The 22029-nt window shown below is 39.1% G+C and overlaps 7 protein-coding genes across 7 annotated transcripts; all 7 read right to left on the reverse strand.

Annotated features, from left to right (window-relative positions):
- Positions 1-483: 483 nt before the first annotated feature.
- LOC107655642 (protocadherin alpha-1-like) lies at positions 484-3664 on the reverse strand. The gene is made up of 4 exons (XM_016443205.1): positions 2123-3664; positions 1999-2060; positions 883-1422; positions 484-532 (listed from the first exon to the last, which is right to left on the reverse strand). The coding sequence occupies exons 1-4, from the start codon at positions 3488-3490 to the stop codon at positions 484-486; spliced, it is 2019 nt and encodes a 672-aa protein (XP_016298691.1). The 5' UTR covers positions 3491-3664.
- A 4629-nt stretch (positions 3665-8293) lies between these two features.
- LOC107655643 (protocadherin alpha-8-like) lies at positions 8294-9647 on the reverse strand. The gene has a single exon (XM_016443206.1). It carries the CDS (start codon positions 9539-9541, stop codon positions 8294-8296), a length of 1248 nt encoding a protein of 415 aa, XP_016298692.1. The 5' UTR covers positions 9542-9647.
- Positions 9648-10506: 859 nt separating this feature from the next.
- On the reverse strand, positions 10507-12984 carry LOC107655644 (protocadherin alpha-8-like). The gene has a single exon (XM_016443208.1). The coding sequence runs from the start codon at positions 12883-12885 to the stop codon at positions 10507-10509; it is 2379 nt and encodes a 792-aa protein (XP_016298694.1). The 5' UTR covers positions 12886-12984.
- Positions 12985-13866: 882 nt separating this feature from the next.
- Positions 13867-15542, reverse strand: LOC107655645 (protocadherin gamma-C3-like). Its single transcript, XM_016443209.1, has 2 exons — positions 14008-15542; positions 13867-13887 (listed from the first exon to the last, which is right to left on the reverse strand). The coding sequence occupies exons 1-2, from the start codon at positions 15316-15318 to the stop codon at positions 13867-13869; spliced, it is 1332 nt and encodes a 443-aa protein (XP_016298695.1). The 5' UTR covers positions 15319-15542.
- Positions 15468-17429, reverse strand: LOC107655646 (protocadherin gamma-C3-like). Its single transcript, XM_016443210.1, has 2 exons — positions 16073-17429; positions 15468-15491 (listed from the first exon to the last, which is right to left on the reverse strand). Exons 1-2 carry the CDS (start codon positions 17342-17344, stop codon positions 15468-15470), a joined length of 1296 nt encoding a protein of 431 aa, XP_016298696.1. The 5' UTR covers positions 17345-17429.
- Positions 17430-18228: 799 nt separating this feature from the next.
- LOC107655647 (protocadherin-10-like) lies at positions 18229-19894 on the reverse strand. Its single transcript, XM_016443211.1, has 2 exons — positions 18459-19894; positions 18229-18234 (listed from the first exon to the last, which is right to left on the reverse strand). Exons 1-2 carry the CDS (start codon positions 19785-19787, stop codon positions 18229-18231), a joined length of 1335 nt encoding a protein of 444 aa, XP_016298697.1. The 5' UTR covers positions 19788-19894.
- A 790-nt stretch (positions 19895-20684) lies between these two features.
- LOC107655648 (protocadherin alpha-8-like) lies at positions 20685-21704 on the reverse strand. The gene has a single exon (XM_016443212.1). The coding sequence runs from the start codon at positions 21702-21704 to the stop codon at positions 20685-20687; it is 1020 nt and encodes a 339-aa protein (XP_016298698.1).
- Between the last annotated feature and the right edge of the window lie 325 nt (positions 21705-22029).

A 22029-nucleotide genomic window follows, 5' to 3' on the forward strand; every position in this document is an offset into this window, starting at 1 on the left:
ATTGGCAAATTCAGTAGTACCATCCTTTTTTGATGTTTATGTGCCAGAGATCATTCAAGGGGAACACAGAAGCCGGGCATGGCCTCCTTAACCAACATGACACAGGCAATGACAAATCCGCTCCACGTGACAGCCGTCTGACTTATGTTCAGACTTAGAAACAACCGTAGTCATTTCTGCATAATACAAGTGGCCAGAACTGGGGAGAAAAAAAAATAAATAAAGAGAACACAAAACAAACAAACAAACAAACAAACTTTAAATAAAATACAGCTGCAAATATGAGAAAAACCTTTGAAACGGATCTGTATAGTTTGGCCAAACATAAAATTTGGTATAGCATAGGCACCATAAAAAGTACTGCTCAATTCAGCACATTGTTGCCGGACAGATTCAAACTATACTTAATATTAGTGTGTTTCAGCACCATGGAGAGTTCTCAGTCTCAGGCGATCTAAAAAGGCCCATGATTCTGCAGAGGTGTCAGGAACTCAGTACAAGACTTGGAACTATGTAAAAGCACACATAGGAACTGAAGAGGAAAAAGGGATATTTTAACTGGACAAATAGAGGTCCCTAGAAAGGCTTACCTTTTCTTTTTTAGGAAGTGTTTGTGTTCTGGTAAAAGTGTCTCCTCCATTAATACTGATCAGTTCTGCATCTGCAGGCGGAAATGGCGCAGGGAAAACCACTACGTCACTCTTCAGTGTGTCGGAGCTAAAACACACGTCATACTGCTGAGTAGATTTGGAGTAAGACCAGCTCCCGTCAGGGTGTGTGGTGATCATCGGGGCGCTGTACCTGCCCAAACTCCTGTCTGTCCTGTGGCATTTTACAGCTAGCAAACTGATGAGACTCAGTAAAAAGATGACGGACACGCACACAATGGCGATCAGCAAATACAGATTTAAATCCGAGAAACTCTCCTCCTTTATCGGCGCGTGTCTGAATGGAGTCTTGACGTCACCTGCGCTTTCAACAACCACAACATCAATAGACACAGTCGCTGACAGTGAGGGCTCTCCGTTATCACAAACCAGAATGACCAGCGGGTGAGTTTTCAGGTCATTGTCACTCATTCTCCTCTTAGTCCTGATCTCCCCGCTGCTGGTTCCGATTCGGAACAGATTGTTTCCTTTGGGTTCAGAGATGTGGTAAGACAGCAGCGCATTGTAACCAGAATCTGCATCTACAGCCCTGATCTTGGCCACAAAGTAGCCCGCATCAGCAGAATAGGGAATGTTCTCTGTGTTAACGGAACCGAGCTCGGAATAGGGCGCGAGAATCCCGGGACTGTTGTCATTCTCATCCAGGATAAAAACATTTACAGTCACGTTACTGCAGAGCGGAGGAACACCAGAGTCTGTGGCCTGAACTTTAAACTCAAACGTTTTTATCTCCTCATAGTTAAACGATTGTAAACTGTGTATATCCCCACTATCAGGGTTTATACTTACAACAGAATATGCATTTCCAGATTTATGAAGTGGTAATAATCCATAAGTAATTTTGGAATTTTCATCTAAATCTGGATCAACAGCTGAAATAGTGTAAATGATTTGGCCTTTAGGGCCATTTTCTTTTACAAAGATATTTATGACAGGATTTGGGAAACGTGGAGGATTGTCATTAACATCAGATACATACACTGTAAAAACACGAGCGGCAGAGAGAGGTGGAGTCCCTTCATCTGACGCCATGATTGTGACATTATATCTATCAACACGCTCTCTATCCAATGGCCCATCCACTATAAGAGAATAATAATTCTTATATGACGACTGCAATTTAAAAGGAACATCACCTACCACTTTCCCATGCGTATTCCCATTCTTTCCCGAGTCTTTGTCCGATATGGTTATCAAAGCAACCGTTGTTTCTTTTTTAGCATCCTCCCTTACTGTGTTCACTTGTGACGTTAATGATATTTCTGGCTCGTTGTCGTTTATATCTAACACCTCTACTAATATTTTACAGTGAGCGGATCGCGGACTGGACCCTTTGTCTTTAGCCTGAGCATGAATCTCGTAAGCATTGTGTTGCTCAAAATCCACACTGCCCTGCACTGAAATCACGCCGGTAGAAGAATCAATTTTAAAAACGCCGTTTGTTTTGTCATCGCTGTCTGATTTGGGAAACGTGGCGGATTGTCATTAACATCAGATACATACACTGTAAAAACACGAGCGGCAGAGAGAGGTGGAGTCCCTTCATCTGACGCCATGATTGTGACATTATATCTATCAACACGCTCTCTATCCAATGGCCCATCCACTATAAGAGAATAATAATTCTTATATGACGACTGCAATTTAAAAGGAACATCACCTACCACTTTCCCATGCGTATTCCCATTCTTTCCCGAGTCTTTGTCCGATATGGTTATCAAAGCAACCGTTGTTTCTTTTTTAGCATCCTCCCTTACTGTGTTCACTTGTGACGTTAATGATATTTCTGGCTCGTTGTCGTTTATATCTAACACCTCTACTAATATTTTACAGTGAGCGGATCGCGGACTGGACCCTTTGTCTTTAGCCTGAGCATGAATCTCGTAAGCATTGTGTTGCTCAAAATCCACACTGCCCTGCACTGAAATCACGCCGGTAGAAGAATCAATTTTAAAAACGCCGTTTGTTTTGTCATCGCTGTCTTGGTGAACTAAAGAATACATAATTTCACTATTTACACCCTCATCTAAATCAGTGGCACTCAGATTTATGACTAATGTTCCCACTGATGCATTTTCAACAAGACGCACTTTGTAAAGAGCTTTGCCAAACACGGGTGCGTTGTCATTCACATCTTGCACATTTATGACTATCTGGATTGTACCTGATTTGGGAGGTTTTCCTCCATCTACAGCAGTCAATGTGAGCTGGATCACAGGCTGTTTTTCTCGATCTAAAGCTTTATGCAGCACTAACTCAGCCGACACACTCTGCTCTCCTCCGCTTTGTACATCCAGGGAGAAGTGCGCGTTCGGACTCAGCTTATAGCTCTTTACCGAGTTCGCTCCAACATCAGGATCCGATGCTCTCGGCAACTGAAATCGGTCTCCAACAAAGGCATTCTCTGATATGTTAAATTGTTTAGACCTATCACGAAACGATGGAGCATTGTCATTAATATCTAAAACATTTATCTCAATGCGAAACAGGTTTAACGGATTATTAACAATGGCTTCTAAATTCACTGCACATTGCGGTGCGGCAGGACAAAAGTTCTCCCTGTCGATCCGTTCGCTAACGAACAGAACACCAGTTTTCAAATTAACCTCAAAATATTTTCTTCCTAAAACTGCGGGGATATGAAATCCGCGTGATTCCAGTTCTTGAACATTCAAATTAAGATCCTTTGCGATATTTCCAACAAACGTCCCCGTGTTCACCTCTTCTGAAATGGAATATGCGATCTGGGCTGAAGCTATAGACAGCAAGCGCAGCACAACCAGACACACAACGGTCCCTCCAAGAAGAATTTTCCGAGCCATTACGCATCTATTTTGTAAACTCCATCAATCGCCGCAAAAAGAATATTAATAAAACAGGTTCCATACTTTGGTTATATTGCCCTATATGCCATTTTGTTTCAGTGCATACAGCCATAAAGACGAAACAGAACAAAGCGCATGAGCGCGCGCTCAAAGGCGATTGAGGAGGAGCCAACGTGGGCGCGCACAAAAGTTGCAAATCACTTCTATACTGACACCAAGTGGCTTAGAAGAAACAACTATAATGACAGTATCAATTAAAATATATTTTATATTCAATATCTATACATTTTAGAAATATAAAAACATTTGTTTACGTTTTACGCATTTGACAATTGCATCTGACGAATTAAAATTAAATAAATTTAAAAAATGCTTTATATGTTATATCTTACCTTTTCTTTATTATGAAGTGTTTGTGTTCTGGTAAAAGTGTCTCCTCCATTAATACTGATCAGTTCTGCATCAGCAGGCGGAAATGGCGCAGGGAAAACCACTACGTCACTCTTCAGTGTGTCCGAGCTAAAACACACGTCATACTGCTGAGCAGATTTGGAGTAAGACCAGCTCCCGTCAGGGTGTGTGGTGATCATCGGGGCGCTGTACCTGCCCAAACTCCTGTCCGTCCTGTGGCATTTTACAGCTAGCAAACTGATGAGACTCAGTAAAAAGATGACGGACACGCACACAATGGCGATCAGCAAATACAGATTTAAATCCGAGAAACTCTCCTCCTTTATCGGCGCATGTCTGAATGTGGTCTTGACTTCATCTGCGCTTTCAACAACCACAACATCAATAGACACAGTCGCTGACAGTGAGGGCTCTCCGTTATCACAAACCAGAATGACCAGCGGGTGAGTTTTCAGGTCATTGTCACTCATTCTCCTCTTAGTCCTGATCTCCCCGCTGCTGGTTCCGATTCGGAACAGATTGTTTCCTTTGGGTTCAGAGATGTGGTAAGACAGCAGCGCATTGTAACCAGAATCTGCATCTACAGCCCTGATCTTGGCCACAAAGTAGCCCGCATCAGCAGAATAGGGAATGTTCTCTGTGTTAACGGAACCGAGCTCGGAATAGGGCGCGAGAATCCCGGGACTGTTGTCATTCTCATCCAGGATAAAAACATTTACAGTCACGTTACTGCTGAGCGGAGGAACACCAGAGTCTGTGGCCTGAACTTTAAACTCAAACGTTTTTATCTCCTCATAGTTAAACGACTGTAAACTGTGTATATCTCCACTATCAGAGTTTATGTTGATCATGGATGTTACCGGGCCGCTTTTCGAGCTTTCTAGTAAAGAATATGTTATCCGGGCATTATCACCTACGTCAGGATCAAAAGCAGATACTGTATGAATAACAGCTCCAATCTGACTGTTCTCTTTCACATAAACATTAATGATCGGCTCTGGAAAGCACGGCGCATTGTCATTCACATCAGAAATGTGTACAGTAATGACACTGGTGCTAGAGAGAGGCGGAGTCCCTTCATCAGTAGCTGTGATAGTCACGTTATACTCAGATGCGCGCTCTCTGTCTAAAGGCCCGTTAACAACTAAGGCATAATAATTCTTGTACGAGTTCTGAACTTTAAATGGAGCAGAGCCCTGAATGTTTAAGGTTACCTGTCCGTTTTTACCAGCATCATTATCAGCTACAGTTATCATTCCAACCATTGCGTCAATCGGAGCATCTTCTTTAACAGTGCTCACTAAAGACGTCACAGATATCTCCGGAATGTTGTCATTGACATCCAAGACCTCGACCAATACTTTACAGTGTGCTGCTTTCGGGTTATAACCTCGGTCTTTTGCTTGTACTCTGAGTTCGATTGCATTCCTCTGCTCGTAATCCACATCTTTTTTTACAGTAATTTCACCTGTTTCTGAGTTTATCGAAAATGAATCAACATTTTTGTCATTGTTGTGATTAACTATTGAATAAATGATTTCACCGTTCACACCCTCATCTAAATCAACTGCTTGAACAGATAGCACGTGAGTACCACGTGCTGCATTTTCAGTTACTTTGGATTTATACAAAGACTTACTGAAAAGAGGAATATTATCATTAACATCCACAACCTTAACTATAATCTCTGTTGTACCAGATTTGGGAGGTTTTCCTCCGTCTACAGCAGTCAGTGTGAGCTGGATAACAGGCTGTTTCTCTCGATCTAAAGCTTTCTGCAGCACTAACTCTGCGGACACACTCTGCTCTCCACCGCCCTGTACATCCAGAGAAAAGTGTTCATTTGGACTCAGCTTGTAACTCTTTAGCGAATTACTGCTCACATCCGCGTCAAACGCGCTCTGTAATGGAAATCTCTCCCCTGGAATAGCTGATTCGCTGACATTCAAATTTGTTATTGATGTCCGAAATGCTGGTGCATTATCATTAATGTCAAAAACATGTATCTCAAATCGGTAAATATTCAATGGGGAGCTAATCATGGCTTCTAAAGGCAGAGAGCATTTAATATTCTGCTCGCAAATCTCTTCTCGATCAATTCTCTCTCTGACATGGAGAATTCCAGTTTTAGTATTAAAATCGAAATACCTCTTGTTCGGTCCCGGAACGATATTAAACCCTCGTACCTCAAGATCCTGAATATTCAGATTAAAATCCTTCACCAAATTCCCAACTGTAGTGCCTGGGTTTGCTTCCTCCGACACCGAATACACCACCTGTCCGCCCGAAATATTCCAAAGCCAACACAGAAAGTACACAGAAATCCCAACGCGGAATCTTGATTGCCCTTTGGACGCCATTGTCTCTAAACCTTCTGGATATGCCAAAGTGATAAAAATCCGATAGCATAGTCACTCATGAACTATTCACAGGAAACCACACGCTACAGCAGCTTCCAGACACAATGGCGAATTCTGAACAAAGCCTCTCCGCTCGGGAAGCTTCAAAATGAGGCGGAGCTTAGTGGAGTCAAGAAAATTCTCCTGTAAAAATGGAAGGCTAGTGACATCGTGCGGACAACTGCAAACTACACTGTTTCTACATAAAATATTTTGCTGTTTAATCTTTCGGTTATAAGAGCATAAAATTAAAATAAATTGGATAATTCCTAGAATGGAGTAAGTGTCCACATCAGACTGGCTATCTAATCATAACAGTGGCATTGAACGCACACACTTAACAAGGCTATTTAACTGGGAAATAAATTAATTAATTAAAAAATGAAAATAAAATAAAATAAAATAAAAGTACAAGACACAATAAGAAGACCTGAAACGGAAATATATTACTTATTTAAGGGCAGTGGTTTTCAAACATTTTTGTAACCCGAACCCCTGTGGCCTAAATTATTTACTTGAAGAACCCCTCCTGAGATTTTAAGTAAATATTTAATAATGTAATGCCATATTTCCATGTTTACTTGAAAAATATTTTTTATCCGTTTAAAAGGTTTTTTTTTTTCAATCAGAATTATTTCACATAGCTATTGTTATTAGACATAAAATGGCATAACATAACATTTCATTTCATGATTGTAGTAACCAAAATTATCACAGTTATCAATATTATCAGTGTATTGTTAAAATGTGCTGGAAATGTTCCAGAAGTACTCATACTCACACTGAAAATATGCTGAAAATGTTGATTTGTTGACTTACAACATAACATATTATATATCAACATGCACTACATGCTCAAAGTTTTGACTTAAAAAAAGGTTTCATAACATTATAAACCTCATATTTCATCCTTTACATAATTTTTTTTAAAGAAAATCAGGATTATGGGTTAAAATGATACATTATAGGCATTTTATCTGCTCCATAAACAATTCTACATAGGCTACTTTATTATTGAAGTGTTGAGATTTTAAGAATGCACATTAGTTTGTTTTCCATCTTCCAGTTAAGATTACCAACACAATTTTAGCCCAATTTTCGCATTGGCCTGAACAAAAATAACAGACAGGCTGAATAAAATCGCAAATCCACTGCCTCACTCTGCTAATGGAACAGCAGAAACAGGGTTGTTTCCACGGTACAACCCGAACTCATGAAAGTGCGTATCAATAGCACGCGTTTATGTTTCGATTTGGCGTACTATTTATACGCATAATTTGACTTTGACTTGCACATGATACGCAATGGGTATGATTAGGGTTGTGGGGTAGATGCTTATCATTTGCACGCGAAAACGGCATATTATATGCACATCAAAAACATGTGTATCATATGCAAGCCAAAGTCCATTTCTGCGTGTCAATAGCACGAATTTCTGTTTGTATTTGACGTACTATTTATATGCATTTTCATGAGACCACCTTTGTAAACAAAGCAGCGCTGTTCGCATAAAGACTACGTTATTACACATTTCAACCTTAAATTTTTTATTTAAAAAAATTATTGTATTATTTAGTTCTAATGTAATAAATTAATATAGCTTTTCATCAACTCACTAACGCCCTGAAAGAACAGATATGAACATTTGCGTTTTCAGCACCACGGACAGAGTGCGTTAGTGCAAAAGACGATAAAAATGCACTTTAAACCTCCGTGAAACCAGAGTAGATTATTTTAGGGGGAAATAAGGTAATACGGATTCTTATTTCCCCTCAAACCTTACATAAAATCACTTGAATTAGCAATATACAGCACGAAAATGTCAAAGTAGAAACAGCAGCTCTAACTAAAGCGTTTTCCTCACGTGTAATAAAAATGTCTTACCTTTTCTTTTTTAGGAAGTGTTTGTGTTCTGGTAAAAGTGTCTCCTCCATTAATACTGATCAGTTCTGCATCAGCAGGCGGAAATGGCGCAGGGAAAACCACTACGTCACTCTTCAGTGTGTCCGAGCCCGTTAACAACTAAGGTATAATAATTATTGTACGAGTTCTGGACTTTAAAAGGAGCAGAGCCCTGCATTTTTAACGTTACCTGTCCGTTTTTACCAGCATCATTATCAGTGACGGTTATCATACCAACCATTGTGTCAATCGGAGCATCTTCTTTGACATTATTAACCAAAGATGTTACAGAGATTTTTGGAACATTATCGTTAATGTCAACAATTTCAAGTAGCACTTTACAAAGAGCAGCTCTAGGTTTATGCCCTTTATCTTGTGCCTGCACGCGGAATTCCACAGCATTTTTTCTTTCGTAATCTACATCACCTTTCACAGTAATCTCTCCAGTTTCAGGATCTATTGAAAATGATTCGACATTTTTATCATTATCGTGGTTAACTAAAGCATAAACAATCTGACCATTTACACCCTCATCTGGGTCGCTGGCCTGAATTGTAACAACAGAAGTACCAGGTGGCGAGTTTTCATTTAGACGAGCTTTATACAATGATTTACTGAAAACAGGAATGTTATCGTTGACATCTTCGACATTTACGATTACTTGCATTGTTCCTGATCTTGGAGGTTTTCCTCCATCTACAGCGATGAGTTTGAGCTCAATTAATGGCTGTTTCTCTCGGTCTAAAGCTTTCTGCAGCACCAATTCAGCAGACACACTCTGCTCTCCTCCGCTCTGAACATCCAGAGAAAAGTGTTCATTCGCACTCAGCTTGTAGCTCTTTACCGAATTAATGCCCACATCCGCGTCAAACGCGCTCGGCAGAGCGAACTGCTCCCCTGGAAAAGCTAATTCTGAAATATTTAGTGTTGTCTTTGAGGTACGAAATAATGGTGGATTATCATTAATATCTAGTACGTTTACCTCAAATCTATATATATTCAAAGGAGAGTTAACAATTGCTTCTAGAGGTAAAGAACACTTCGCATTCTGTTCGCATAGATCCTCTCGGTCTATTCTCTCCTTAACGTGAAGAACACCAGTCTTTAAATTCAAATCGAAATACCTTCGGTTGGTCTCCGACACGATTTGAAATCCACGTCTTTCAATGTCCTGTAAATTCAAGTTAAAATCCTTAGCTAAATTTCCAACTGTCGTGCCTGGATTTGCCTCCTCCGTTGTGGAATACACAATCTGTCCATCTGCAAAAATCCCAAATCGAAGAAAGATACTAAAAAATATCCACACGTTCAAAATATGCCCCTCTGTTACAGCCATTTTACCAAACCATTGTCGTGTATGCTAAATCACAGACATTCTCCCGCATGTCTGTAAAACGTTTTCTGCTAAATCAACGAGTGGTCTGTTTCTGAGGACAATGGCGTACGACTAACAAAGCCCTTATCCAGGAAGACACAACAAGAAAAATAGGAGGAGCCTCATCTTATCAGCAACGCTCAAACAGCAGGCAGATACTGACATCGCGCGGATAAAACAGTGTATCACATTGAACATAGAAAGCAAAACATTATTTTTGAACCAACCAACTAAATAACTGACTAACTAACTAACTAACCAGAATAAAACGACTTGATATATATTTTTCAAGTGTCTAACTATTTCAATTGAATGGCAAATTAACAAAATATTTAAAATATCTGAAAGACTTACTTAAACAGCACAAAGAGACACACAAAGGGGGCTTTTAAAAAGTTAAAACGTGTTTAAAAAGAAGCTTGCTCTGCAAACCTATTAGATTAAACAGTTTGCATTCAGCTAAATTTATCACCTTGTACGAAAAATGTAGATTGATTGATTGATTGTCTGTATTGCATAATAATATAAAATCTTAATTTCCAAGATAAAAACGCATTGCATGTGTAATACGACGGGACAAATAACTGTTACCTTTAAGTTTGGATGCAAAGTGTGCAGCACCACGAAGAGCTCCAATTACACCAACGATAAACAATATCGAACAATGCAATGTCCACCATGTCTATAGTGTTTCATGTGCACTCTAAACTAAAACCTACAACATTTAGTAACTATAAACGTAATATTAAATAATCAAGACAGCAGAGAGGATGCCGATTAGATATGTAGCTCGAAATCATAAGACTTACTTTACCAATAAAACAAAATATGTATTACGTTATCTTACCTTTTCTTTATTATGAAGTGTTTGTGTTCTGGTAAAAGTCGAAATCATACTTTACCAATAAAACAAAATATGTATTACGTTATCTTACCTTTTCTTTATTATGAAGTGTGAAGTGTCTGGTAAAAGTGTCTCCTCCATTAATACTGATCAGTTCTGCATCAGCAGGCGGAAATGGCGCAGGGAAAACCACTACGTCACTCTTCAGTGTGTCCGAGCTAAAACACACGTCATACTGCTGAGCAGATTTGGAGTAAGACCAGCTCCCGTCAGGGTGTGTGGTGATCATCGGGGCGCTGTACCTGCCCAAACTCCTGTCTGTCCTGTGGCATTTTACAGCCATCAAACTGATGAGACTCAGTAAAAAGATGACGGACACGCACACAATGGCGATCAGCAAATACAGATTTAAATCCGAGAAACTCTCCTCCTTTATCGGCGCATGTCTGAATGTGGTCTTGACTTCATCTGCGCTTTCAACAACCACAACATCAATAGACACAGTCGCTGACAGTGAGGGCTCTCCGTTATCACAAACCAGAATGACCAGCGGGTGAGTTTTCAGGTCATTGTCACTCATTCTCCTCTTAGTCCTGATCTCCCCGCTGCTGGTTCCGATTCGGAACAGATTGTTTCCTTTGGGTTCAGAGATGTGGTAAGACAGCAGCGCATTGTAACCAGAATCTGCATCTACAGCCCTGATCTTGGCCACAAAGTAGCCCGCATCAGCAGAATAGGGAATGTTCTCTGTGTTAACGGAACCGAGCTCGGAATAGGGCGCGAGAATCCCGGGACTGTTGTCATTCTCATCCAGGATAAAAACATTTACAGTCACGTTACTGCTGAGCGGAGGAACACCAGAGTCTGTGGCCTGAACTTTAAACTCAAAGGTTTTTGTCTCCTCATGGTTAAACAACTGTAAACTGTGTATATCTCCACTGTCAGAGTTTATGTTGATCATGGATGTTACTGGGCCGCTTTTCGAGCTTTCTAGTAAAGAATATGTTATCCGAGCATTATCACCTACGTCAGGATCAAAAGCAGATACTGTATGAATAACAGCTCCAATCTGACTGTTCTCTTTCACATAAACATTAATGATGGGCTCTGGAAAGCACGGCGCGTTGTCATTCACATCAGAAACGTGTACAGTAATGACACTGGTGCTAGAGAGAGGCGGAGTCCCTTCATCAGTAGCTGTGATAGTCACGTTATACTCAGATGCGCGCTCTCTGTCTAGAGTTTCATCTACAACCAGAGAATATTTATTTTTATAAGTATTCTGTATACGAAAATGTGCAGAATCGCATAACTTAAGAACCACTACTCCATTTTTTCCTGCGTCTTCATCTTTAACGGTGATCAATCCCACCATTGTACCAGCAGCAGCGTCTTCTCTCACTGTTTCAGCAAGAGATGTCACGGAAATTTCAGGTACATTATCATTAACATCAACAATTTCAACTAAAACTTTACAATGAGCAGCCCTTGGTTTCTGGCCTTTATCCTTTGCTTGGACACGAATTTCTACAGCATTGCTAGTTTCGTAATCAATATTCTCTTTAACTGAGATTACACCACTCACAGAATCAATGGTAAAAGCGTTTACCACACTATCCTCATCATGGCTTATAAATGAATACATTATTTCTCCATTTAAACCCTCGTCAGCATCACTAGCATGGACCATGACAACAGAGGTGCCTTGGGGCGCGTTTTCCGTTATTCGTGTTTTGTAAAGAGATTTACTAAATACAGGAATATTATCATTAACATCCTCAACATTAATAATAATTTGCGATGTTCCTGATTTGGGAGGTTTTCCTCCGTCTACAGCGGTCAGTGTTAGCTGGATAACAGGCTGTTTCTCTCGGTCTAAAGCTTTCTGCAGCACTAACTCAGCCGACACACTCTGCTCTCCTCCGCTCTGAACATCCAGAGAAAAATGCTCATTCGGACTCAGCTTGTAGCTCTTTACCGAATTACTGCCCACATCAGCGTCAAACGCACTTGGTAAAGTAAATCTCTCCCCCGGGAAGGCTGATTCTACAATATTTAGTTCCGTCTTTTGTGACTTAAAAGTGGGAAAATTATCGTTTATGTCTAAAACATTCACCTCCAGTCGATACATGTTTAAGGGGGAAGTAACAATAGCTTCTAATTCCAGAGAGCATTTATTGCTCCTTCCGCATAACTGTTCCCTGTCTATTCTCTCTTTGAGGAGAACAACACCACTTTTTAAATTAACACTGAAATACCTCTTATTTGGGCCTGAAACGAATTGAAATCCACGATGCTCTAGATCTTGAAGATTTAGGTTCAAATCTCTCGCTATATTTCCCATTGTGGTTCCCGGATCCGCCTCCTCCGATACCGAATACACAATCTGCCCATCGGTAATATTCCAAATTGAAAACGTTGCAATAAAATACATCCACCATTTAAATCCGCGTTTCTGCATTTTCACAATTCCGTCAATAAATCAGTCTCATCCATTCGGTAATAACCAAACAACACCGTAATTCCTCACAGCTCATGCAAAAACAGAGACAGTACTGGGGTATTTCGCGAACAAAAGCCCCACGTGATAAACTGAACCCTCCCTAACTGAGGAGGAGCTTTGCATAGCTGAGGTAAGATAAAATCCCAGTCTCTAACGACACCGCGCGGACAAATTGAAGTGAAGATAATTCAGTAAGAAGAGACCCAATATCTTTAAAATCACAATAGAAGAATTTAAAACTATTTACTTATATTATTGAACAATGTTATTAGTGGATAATTAAAACTAACCAAAAAATTAATTGTATATATACTGTTTTATGTCTGTAAGTTTTGTCAATTCACACTGCATTTAAATAAAATTAAAACTAGGGAAAATGAAGTTTCATTACATTAAAAATGCTATACCAAACGTGCCAAAAATATTGATTTCTCTATCGTTCTCATTTGTTTATTTGTTTGGGCTGTATTGCATCATATAAATGTTGTGATTCTGACGACAAGAAAAAATGAGGCCTTGTGATCGGATGTGACAAAATCTGCTATCTTGATGTTTGGGCGCCAGGTATTCAGTACCACAAACAGCTCCAAATACATATTAAGAATAACCACCATGTAAATGCAATGTCCACTGTGCGAAAAATCTGTATGTGCACTCTAAATGAATAATTACAATACTTTGCAACCACAAGCAAAACAATAAACAGTCAAGACAACAGAGAGGACGGCAGTTAGATATATAGCTCGAAAACTAAACAAAGACTAAATTCGCCACAATATATACATGGCAATATAAGATGAAAGAACAGTGGATTTCATATTTGCGTTTTCAGCACCACGGACAGAGGGCCTTAGAGCAAAAGACGATCACGATAGAATTACATTCTAAACATGTGCGCAACAGAAATAAAATATTTAGGAAGAAAAAAAAGGTAATGGTTCATAATTTCCTCCCCGCAGTCTTAATATGGAAAAAAAAATGATATTCAGCACGAATAATTAAAGAAAAGAAACATCAGTTCTAAACCACAGCGAAGAGAATAATGTGTTTTCCTCAATTTTAATAAAAAAAATCTCTTACCTTTTCTTTATTAGGAAATGTTTGTGTTCTGGTAAACCGCTCTCTGTCTAAAGGCCCGTTAACCACTAAAGTATAATAGTTCTTGTACGAGTTCTGAACTTTGAATGGCAACGAATCGCGAACCTTAAGCTGAATTTCCCCATTCTTTCCCGCATCATTATCCAGTACAGTTATCATACTAACCACTGTACCATTAGCTGCATCTTCTTTAACAGTATTTACTAAGGAGGTAACAGAAATTTCTGGTCTATTGTCATTTATGTCCATTATCTCCACCAACACTTTGCAGTATGCGGCTCGTGGTTTAAGGCCTTTGTCTTTAGCTTGTACTCTAATTTCAACAGCAGCGCCTTTTTCATAGTCTACAGTGCCTTTCACAGTTATAAGACCGGTTTCAGAATCTATCGAGAATGCATCTACATTATTATCGCTATCTTGGCTCACTAATGAATATGCGATTTCACCGTTTAGTCCCTCATCTGGATCACTGGCGTGAACTTGGATTACGGAGGTGCCAAGCGGAGCGTTTTCTACTACTCGAGCTTTCAATAGAGGTTTACTGAACACTGGAATGTTATCATTCACATCTTCAATATTAACAATTAGATTTATTGTCCCTGACCTTGGAGGTTTCCCTCCGTCTACAGCGGTCACTGTGAGCTGGATCACTGGTTGTTTTTCGCGATCTAAAGCTTTCTGCAGCACCAATTCAGCAGACACACTCTGCTCTCCTCCGCTCTGAACATCCAGAGAAAAGTGTTCATTCGCACTCAGTTTGTAGCTCTTTACCGAATTACTGCCCACATCCGCGTCAAACGCATTCGGCAATGGAAATCTTTCACCAGGAAATGCCGACTCTGATATATTAAAATATTTCACAGGAGAGCGAAATGTAGGTGTGTTATCATTTATATCTATAATGTTAACTTCAAAACGGTAAACGTTTAATGGCACATTAACAATAGCTTCCAATGGGAGACAGCATGTTAAGCTCCGTCCGCACAGTTCGTCTCTATCGATTCTGTCTTTAATATGAAGAATTCCAGTTTTTGTATTTAAATCGAAATACCTCTTATTTGTTCCAGATACTAGTTGAAATCCTCGATTATGTAAATCCTGTAAATTCAGTTTTAAATCCTTTGCAAGGTTGCCGACTGTTGTTCCCGGGTTTGCTTCTTCCGACACTGAATATACAACCTGCCCGTCGGCGATACTCCCAAAGAAAAACAACATATATAAAAGAATCGTTGGAAGACAATCATGGACCAAAGCTATTGCCATATTCCGTTTAAAAACAAAGACAATATTCATCAAGATATCAGCATTCGTTTTAGTTTCGTCTTTTATCCACTAAAGCAGAGAGGAGGCTGAGAGCTGTAGCATCGTTCGAACAAAGCCATTTGACGCTACACCCGCTGCGAAAAACAAGGCGGAGACACGCGAACACAAAAGCAAAGAGATTAACCATGGACTGATGGTGACCTCTAGTGGAAGAGCAGAAATATTTGACAACTCAAAGCATGTATATAAACCGCTGAATGTGCACGGTAAAAATGTTGTATGATTAAGACAGGCTTTTCCAGAAAAGGCAAATAATAATAATAATAATAATAATAATAATACAAACAATCAGTTAAAAAAGAAAACTTGATGTTTCACAGTGTTGTTGACAGATGTACTAAAACTTTTGTGTTTTTAGCAGTAAACAAGTTTTAAAAATCTCTTAAGTATTAAACTCTGAGAACTTTATTATTATTGTATTTATTTATTTATTATTTTTGAAATTTATTATTTTTTTCTGCTCTTTAAAAATCCACCAAGGCAAAAACAACATTAGAAAGAAGAACAGGAAGTTGAAGATGGAAAATAAGACTGAAATCAGTTGAAACACCTAGATGGTAAAGAGATAGATTCAAAGCCGCGTGTGATCAATAACAATAGAGAGTTTCAGTACCACGGACAGCAAAATGCAGCAGCAGCAAACAAAAAAATACAAATACAAATAAATTAATAAATAAATATTTTTTTTAAATCCTCGTATGTAGATACATATTTACATTCTTACCTTTTCTTTATTATTATACTCAGATGCGCGCTCTCTGTCTAAAGGCCCGTTAACAACCATAGAATATTTATTCTTATAAGTGTTCTGTAATACAAACGGAAGGGAATCGACTATTTTCAATTTTACAGATCCATTTTCGCCAGAATCGCCATCTTTTACTGTAATCAGACCGACCATTGTCCCTTTTTGTGAATCCTCCTTCACAACATTAACAAAAGACGTTACAGATATTTCAGGAATATTGTCGTTAATGTCCATTATTTCGACCAATATTTTACAATGAGCTGCTCTTGGAAGCGAACCTCTATCTCTCGCTTGTACACGTATTTCAATAGCATTATTTGATTCGTGGTCTAATTTACCATTAACTGTTATTTCACCAGAAACTTGATTGATTGCGAATGACTCGATATTTCTATCATTAACATGTTTAATGAATGAATATACAATCTCTCCATTTAGTCCATCGTCCGCATCACTCGCGTGTACTGTAATAACGGAAGTTCCAATGGGAGCATTTTCTGGAATTCGTGTTTTGTAAAGTGACTTTGTAAACACAGGAATATTGTCGTTTGCATCTATGATATTAACAATTATACTTATTGCTCCTGATCTTGGAGGTTTTCCTCCGTCTACAGCGGTCACTGTGAGCTGGATCGCCGGCTGTTTTTCTCGGTCTAAAGCTTTCTGCAGCACCAATTCAGCCGACACACTCTGTTCCCCTCCGCTCTGAACATCGAGAGAAAAGTGTTCATTTGCACTGAGTTTGTAGCTCTTTACCGAATTACTGCCCACATCCGTGTCTAACGCGTTTGGTAATGCATACCTTTCCCCTATAAATGCCGCTTCAGATACATTTAATTGTAACGATGAAGAGTGAAATGTTGGAGAATTGTCGTTTATATCCAATACATGTACTTCAAATCGGTACATGTTCAATGGCGAATTAACAATGGCCTCCAATTCTAAGGCACATTTTAAGCTACGTCCACATAGCTCCTCTCTGTCTACTTTATCTTTGATTTGAAGTATTCCCGTTTTCATATTTACATCGAAATACCTCTTGTTGGGTCCAGAAGCGATCTGAAATCCACGGTTTTCCAGTTCTTGCAAATTAAGGTTTAAATCTTTTACTATATTGCCTACTGTAGTCCCCGGACTGGCCTCCTCCAACACAGAATACACAATCTGCCCGGAAGATATCCTCGGAAGAAAATAAAATACAGTCATATATATCCACAATATATTTCGTTCCTTTAGTGAATTCGCCATGATCCGTCAGCATCACATCCACAGGAAAACTAAAAACATTAAAAACATCCGCAGACAGTTGTAGTAAAATAAACCACGTTCTGCACTACGATTCAGAAAATCTATATTGTGGCTTCTCACGAACAAAGCCCTCTGTAGCTCAAACGCCCTGCCCCCAAAACGGGGAGGAGTCTCGCAGAGAGAGAGAGAGAGAGAGAGAGAGAGAGAGAGAGAGAGAGAGAGAAAACAGATAATTTTAACTCAGGTCGCTGATGACACCTCGTGGATGTACATAGCATGGAACAGACAATTATATATTGAGAGGCTAAATATGTTTGAAGTGAAATGGACAAAGTCTGTCTCCATTTTGCTGAACATGAGCGAAAATGTCTCTGGACAAACACTAATGAAATCACATGATCTTATTCATTAATTACTTAATTAATTAAAAATAAAATAATTTTAAATTAATAATTTATATTTCATTACTAAGCTAATATTTATTCATGGTTGAATCAGCGTGACCTGAGTTTTAAAAAGTCCATAAACACAACCGCTCATGTACTTGACATACTGCAATTAAAAACACACAAATCGAAATTACTAAACAAAAGCAATAATTGAAACTGTCAAATAAATCAAGCCAGCGGTGTAAAATGCATGATTATAATGCTATTTATGGTCAACGCTATCAGCACCATGGACCGCACCAATTATTTAGGAGGACGAGACGGGGCAGAAGACAAATGAAAATTAAAAGATGTAGATCATATTGTGAATGTAAATGAGAATCAAACAGACAATAAGCCTACTAATTGCAAACAATAGGTTTAAAGGTCTTTTTACATTAGCGTTTTCAGCAACACGGACAGAATGCGTTAGTGGAAAAGACGAAAAAAAAACATTTAAACCTATGAGCAACAGAAATAAAATATTTAAAGGAGAAAAAAATGTAATGGTTAATAATAATTTTCCCCTCAGTTTGACACACACACACACACACACACACACACACACACACACACACATATATATATATATATATATATATATCCATATACAGCAAGAATAATTCAAGAAATGAAAACAGCAGTTCTAGACCACAGCAAACAGAATAATGTGTTTGCTCTCTTACCTTCTCTTTGTTAGGAAATGTTTGTGTTCTGGTAAAAGTGTCTCCTCCATTAATACTGATCAGTTCTGCATCAGCAGGCGGAAATGGCGCAGGGAACAGCGGACCGTTAACCATTAACGAATATCTGTTTCTGTATGTATTGTCTAATCTAAATTGCACAGTGTCCTTTATTTTGAGCTGCACAACACCATTTTTACCAGCGTCGCCATCTTTTACTGTGATTAATCCCACCATTGTACCTGGAGACGAATCCTCTCTCACTTCATTAACCAAAGACATTACGCTTATTTCTGGTACGTTATCATTTAGGTCAATTACTTCGACTAAGACCTTACAATGTGATGCTCGTGGATTTGGGCCTTTATCCTCGGCCTGAACACGAATTTCAATTGCAGCAGTTTCTTCATAATCTATGGGGTCCTTTATGGTTATCTCACCAGTAATTGGGTTGATAGAGAAAGCATTTACAGTGTTATCATTATCATGATTTATAAAGGAGTAGATTACTTCACCATTAAGCCCCTCGTCTGCATCTTTTGCGTTCACTGTGATCACAGAAGCACCGGGCGGTGAGTTTTCTGGTATCCGCGCTTTATAAAGTGGCTTGTCGAACACAGGAATATTATCATTCACATCTGCTACATTAACTATGATCTGCGTCGTACCAGATTTTGGAGGCTTTCCTCCGTCGACAGCGGTCACTGTGAGCTGGATCACCGGCTGTTTCTCTCGATCTAAAGCTTTCTGCAGCACTAATTCTGCAGATACACTCTGGTCTCCTCCGTTTTGCACATCCAAAGAAAAGTGCTCATTCGGACTCAGTTTATAGCTTTTTATCGAATTAACTTCAACATCGAGATCGAAAGCACTTGGTAATGTAAATCTCTGCCCTGGAAATGTCTGTTCAGAAATATTAAGATACAATTTTGAGGTGCGAAATGTCGGTGCATTGTCATTAACGTCTAAAATATTTACCTCAAATCTGTATATGTTCATCGGCACACTAACAATAGCCTCCAACTCTAAAGCGCATTTAGAGCTCCGACCGCACAGCTCCTCTCGGTCTATTCTTTCTCTGACGAAGAGAATACCATTGTTTGCATGTAGATCAAAATATCTTTGGTTAGGTCCTGTGACGACCTGAAATCCTCTCCTCTCAAGGTCTTGTACATTCAAGTTTAGATCCTTTGCTAAATTTCCTACCGTGGTCCCGGTGTTCACCTCCTCCGACACAGAATACACAATCTGCCCGTTTGCGTTATTCCAGTTATTAAAGAAAAACACAATAAAAATCCACTTAAAGCTCCAACAGTAATCTGTTAGGTCCATATTTCCTCTGGTTAGTAAAACTGTAGATTACACAAAAAATATATCATTCACATATTCCATTACAGGCTTACTGCTTTCCCAAAGACACCGACATAGCAACTCCAAGGCGGCCCTTTCCTCTCGAACAAAGACCTCTGACGAGGCGAGGATCCCTACCCAATGAAAGGAGGAGCTTTACAAAAACACAAGAAAACTTACATGGGTTGCCACTGACACCGTGTGGACAATCATGCTCAATACTTGAAAATACCCAACATTTTCTGATCTCAAAATTACACGTATTTTAAAAAGATAACGTAGAAAACAATTCACCAGATATTCATGAAGATAAGATGCTACTGATTGCCATCAGATAATCTAAGATACTGTGAAAATATGTTAGGCCTATACAATTGATCAAATCTGAATAATAGCCAAATAGAAACATAACAATACAATACATACTGTTAATGAAAAGTGTAATTTTAGCATACGATGCAATGATAATAATAATAATAATTATTATTATTATTATTACAGAAAAAAAAACATTAGAGAGCTCTTGAAATAACTTCAACATCACGAAATAAAAAGCAGATTCAGCTGATCGGGGTTTTTTTTTTAATGGCGAAAATCTGCACGCGTGTTAAAAAAATAATATATTGTTGACATTAGAAATAATAATAAAACCAGTTCTAGAAGCGAGCTTTCAGTTTATTAAGCCTATAATCTAAAACGTGAGCAAATGCTAAATTCTATATAAAAACTGCACACAAATATCTGCGCTTCAAGGAACGAGCCTTACCTTTTCTTTATTATGAAGTGTTTGTGTTCTGGTAAAAGTGTCTCCTCCATTAATACTGATCAGTTCTGCATCAGCAGGCGGAAATGGCGCAGGGAAAACCACTACGTCACTCTTCAGTGTGTCCGAGCTAAAACACACGTCATACTCGGAGGCTGCCCTTTATCACTGGCCTGTGCGCGGATCTCAAATGCGTTGTTCTCCTCGAAATCTATATTGCCTTTAACTGTGATGGCACCAGTATTCGGGTCAATTTCAAAAATCTGCAGGATTTTATTCTGATCTCTTTTAATTATAGAATAAACAATATCACTATTAGTACCTTCATCAAAGTCTGTCGCATTTAACGCCACAATTGTCGTTCCAATAGCCACATTTTCAAAAATGGTTGCTTTATACAAGGGCTTACTGAAAGCAGGAGCATTATCATTAATATCTAAAACTTTGATAATTATAAGAGATGTGCCTGTTTTAGATGGGGTTCCTCCGTCTACAGCGGTCAATGTGAGCTGGATCACAGGCTGTTTCTCTCGATCTAAAGCTTTCTGCAGCACTAATTCAGCAGACACACTCTGTTCCCCTCCTTTGTGGACAGCTAAAGAAAAATACTCGTTCGTGCTAAGCTTGTAAGTATTTATTGAATTTTTCCCAACATCTGCGTCTGTAGCGTGATGGAGAGGAAATCTAACACCAGGCAAAGTGGTGGTCTCAGCAATTTCTAGCGTTTGTGATTTCTCGCTGAAAGACGGAGAATTGTCATTTACATCCACAATATTAATTTCTATCTGATAAAGCTTTAATGGACTGTTGATAACCGCTTCTACATTGACTGTACATTTGGGTGCTTTGGCACAAAGCTCCTCTCTGTCTATTCTTTCGCTCACATACAGAAACCCAGTTTTTAGATTTACCTCGAAATATTTTTTCTTGGATCCCGTGACAATCTGAAACATGCGCGATTCCAGTTCCTGAACATTAAGGTTTAGATCCTTAGCGATATTTCCCACTGATGTTCCCGGATTCACCTCCTCTGATACAGAATAAGAGAGCTGCCCTGATACCGCGTCCCAACAACACTCTAAAACAACGAGCACAATACAGGCCACAATAGATTTCCTTCTGTATGGCGAGAACATAATTACATCCAGTGAATCCCGTGCAGTGATCCACGAAATAAAAGATAGTGTTCCAAGTTCATCAATGCGAATAAAGAAATATTAGACGATATTCCATTTTAGCGAAGAGAAAACAGGAGGCCTTCGTACACTCTCTTAAACGTCCAGTCTCTCTGAAACAAAGCCGTGTGAAATCTCCTCCCAACTAAAACCGGGAGGGGCTTCCAGACACTGGAGACAGCTCGAAATTCAACGGGCTATAGTGACACCATTTCGCCGTTTTGAATTGAGAGTAGGGCTGTCATTTACGTGATTCATGTAATTCATAATTATTGTGACAATAGAA

Source organism: Sinocyclocheilus anshuiensis, unplaced genomic scaffold (genome assembly GCF_001515605.1).
Source record: "Sinocyclocheilus anshuiensis isolate Anshui unplaced genomic scaffold, SAMN03320099.WGS_v1.1 scaffold1008, whole genome shotgun sequence".
NCBI lineage: Eukaryota > Metazoa > Chordata > Actinopteri > Cypriniformes > Cyprinidae > Sinocyclocheilus > Sinocyclocheilus anshuiensis.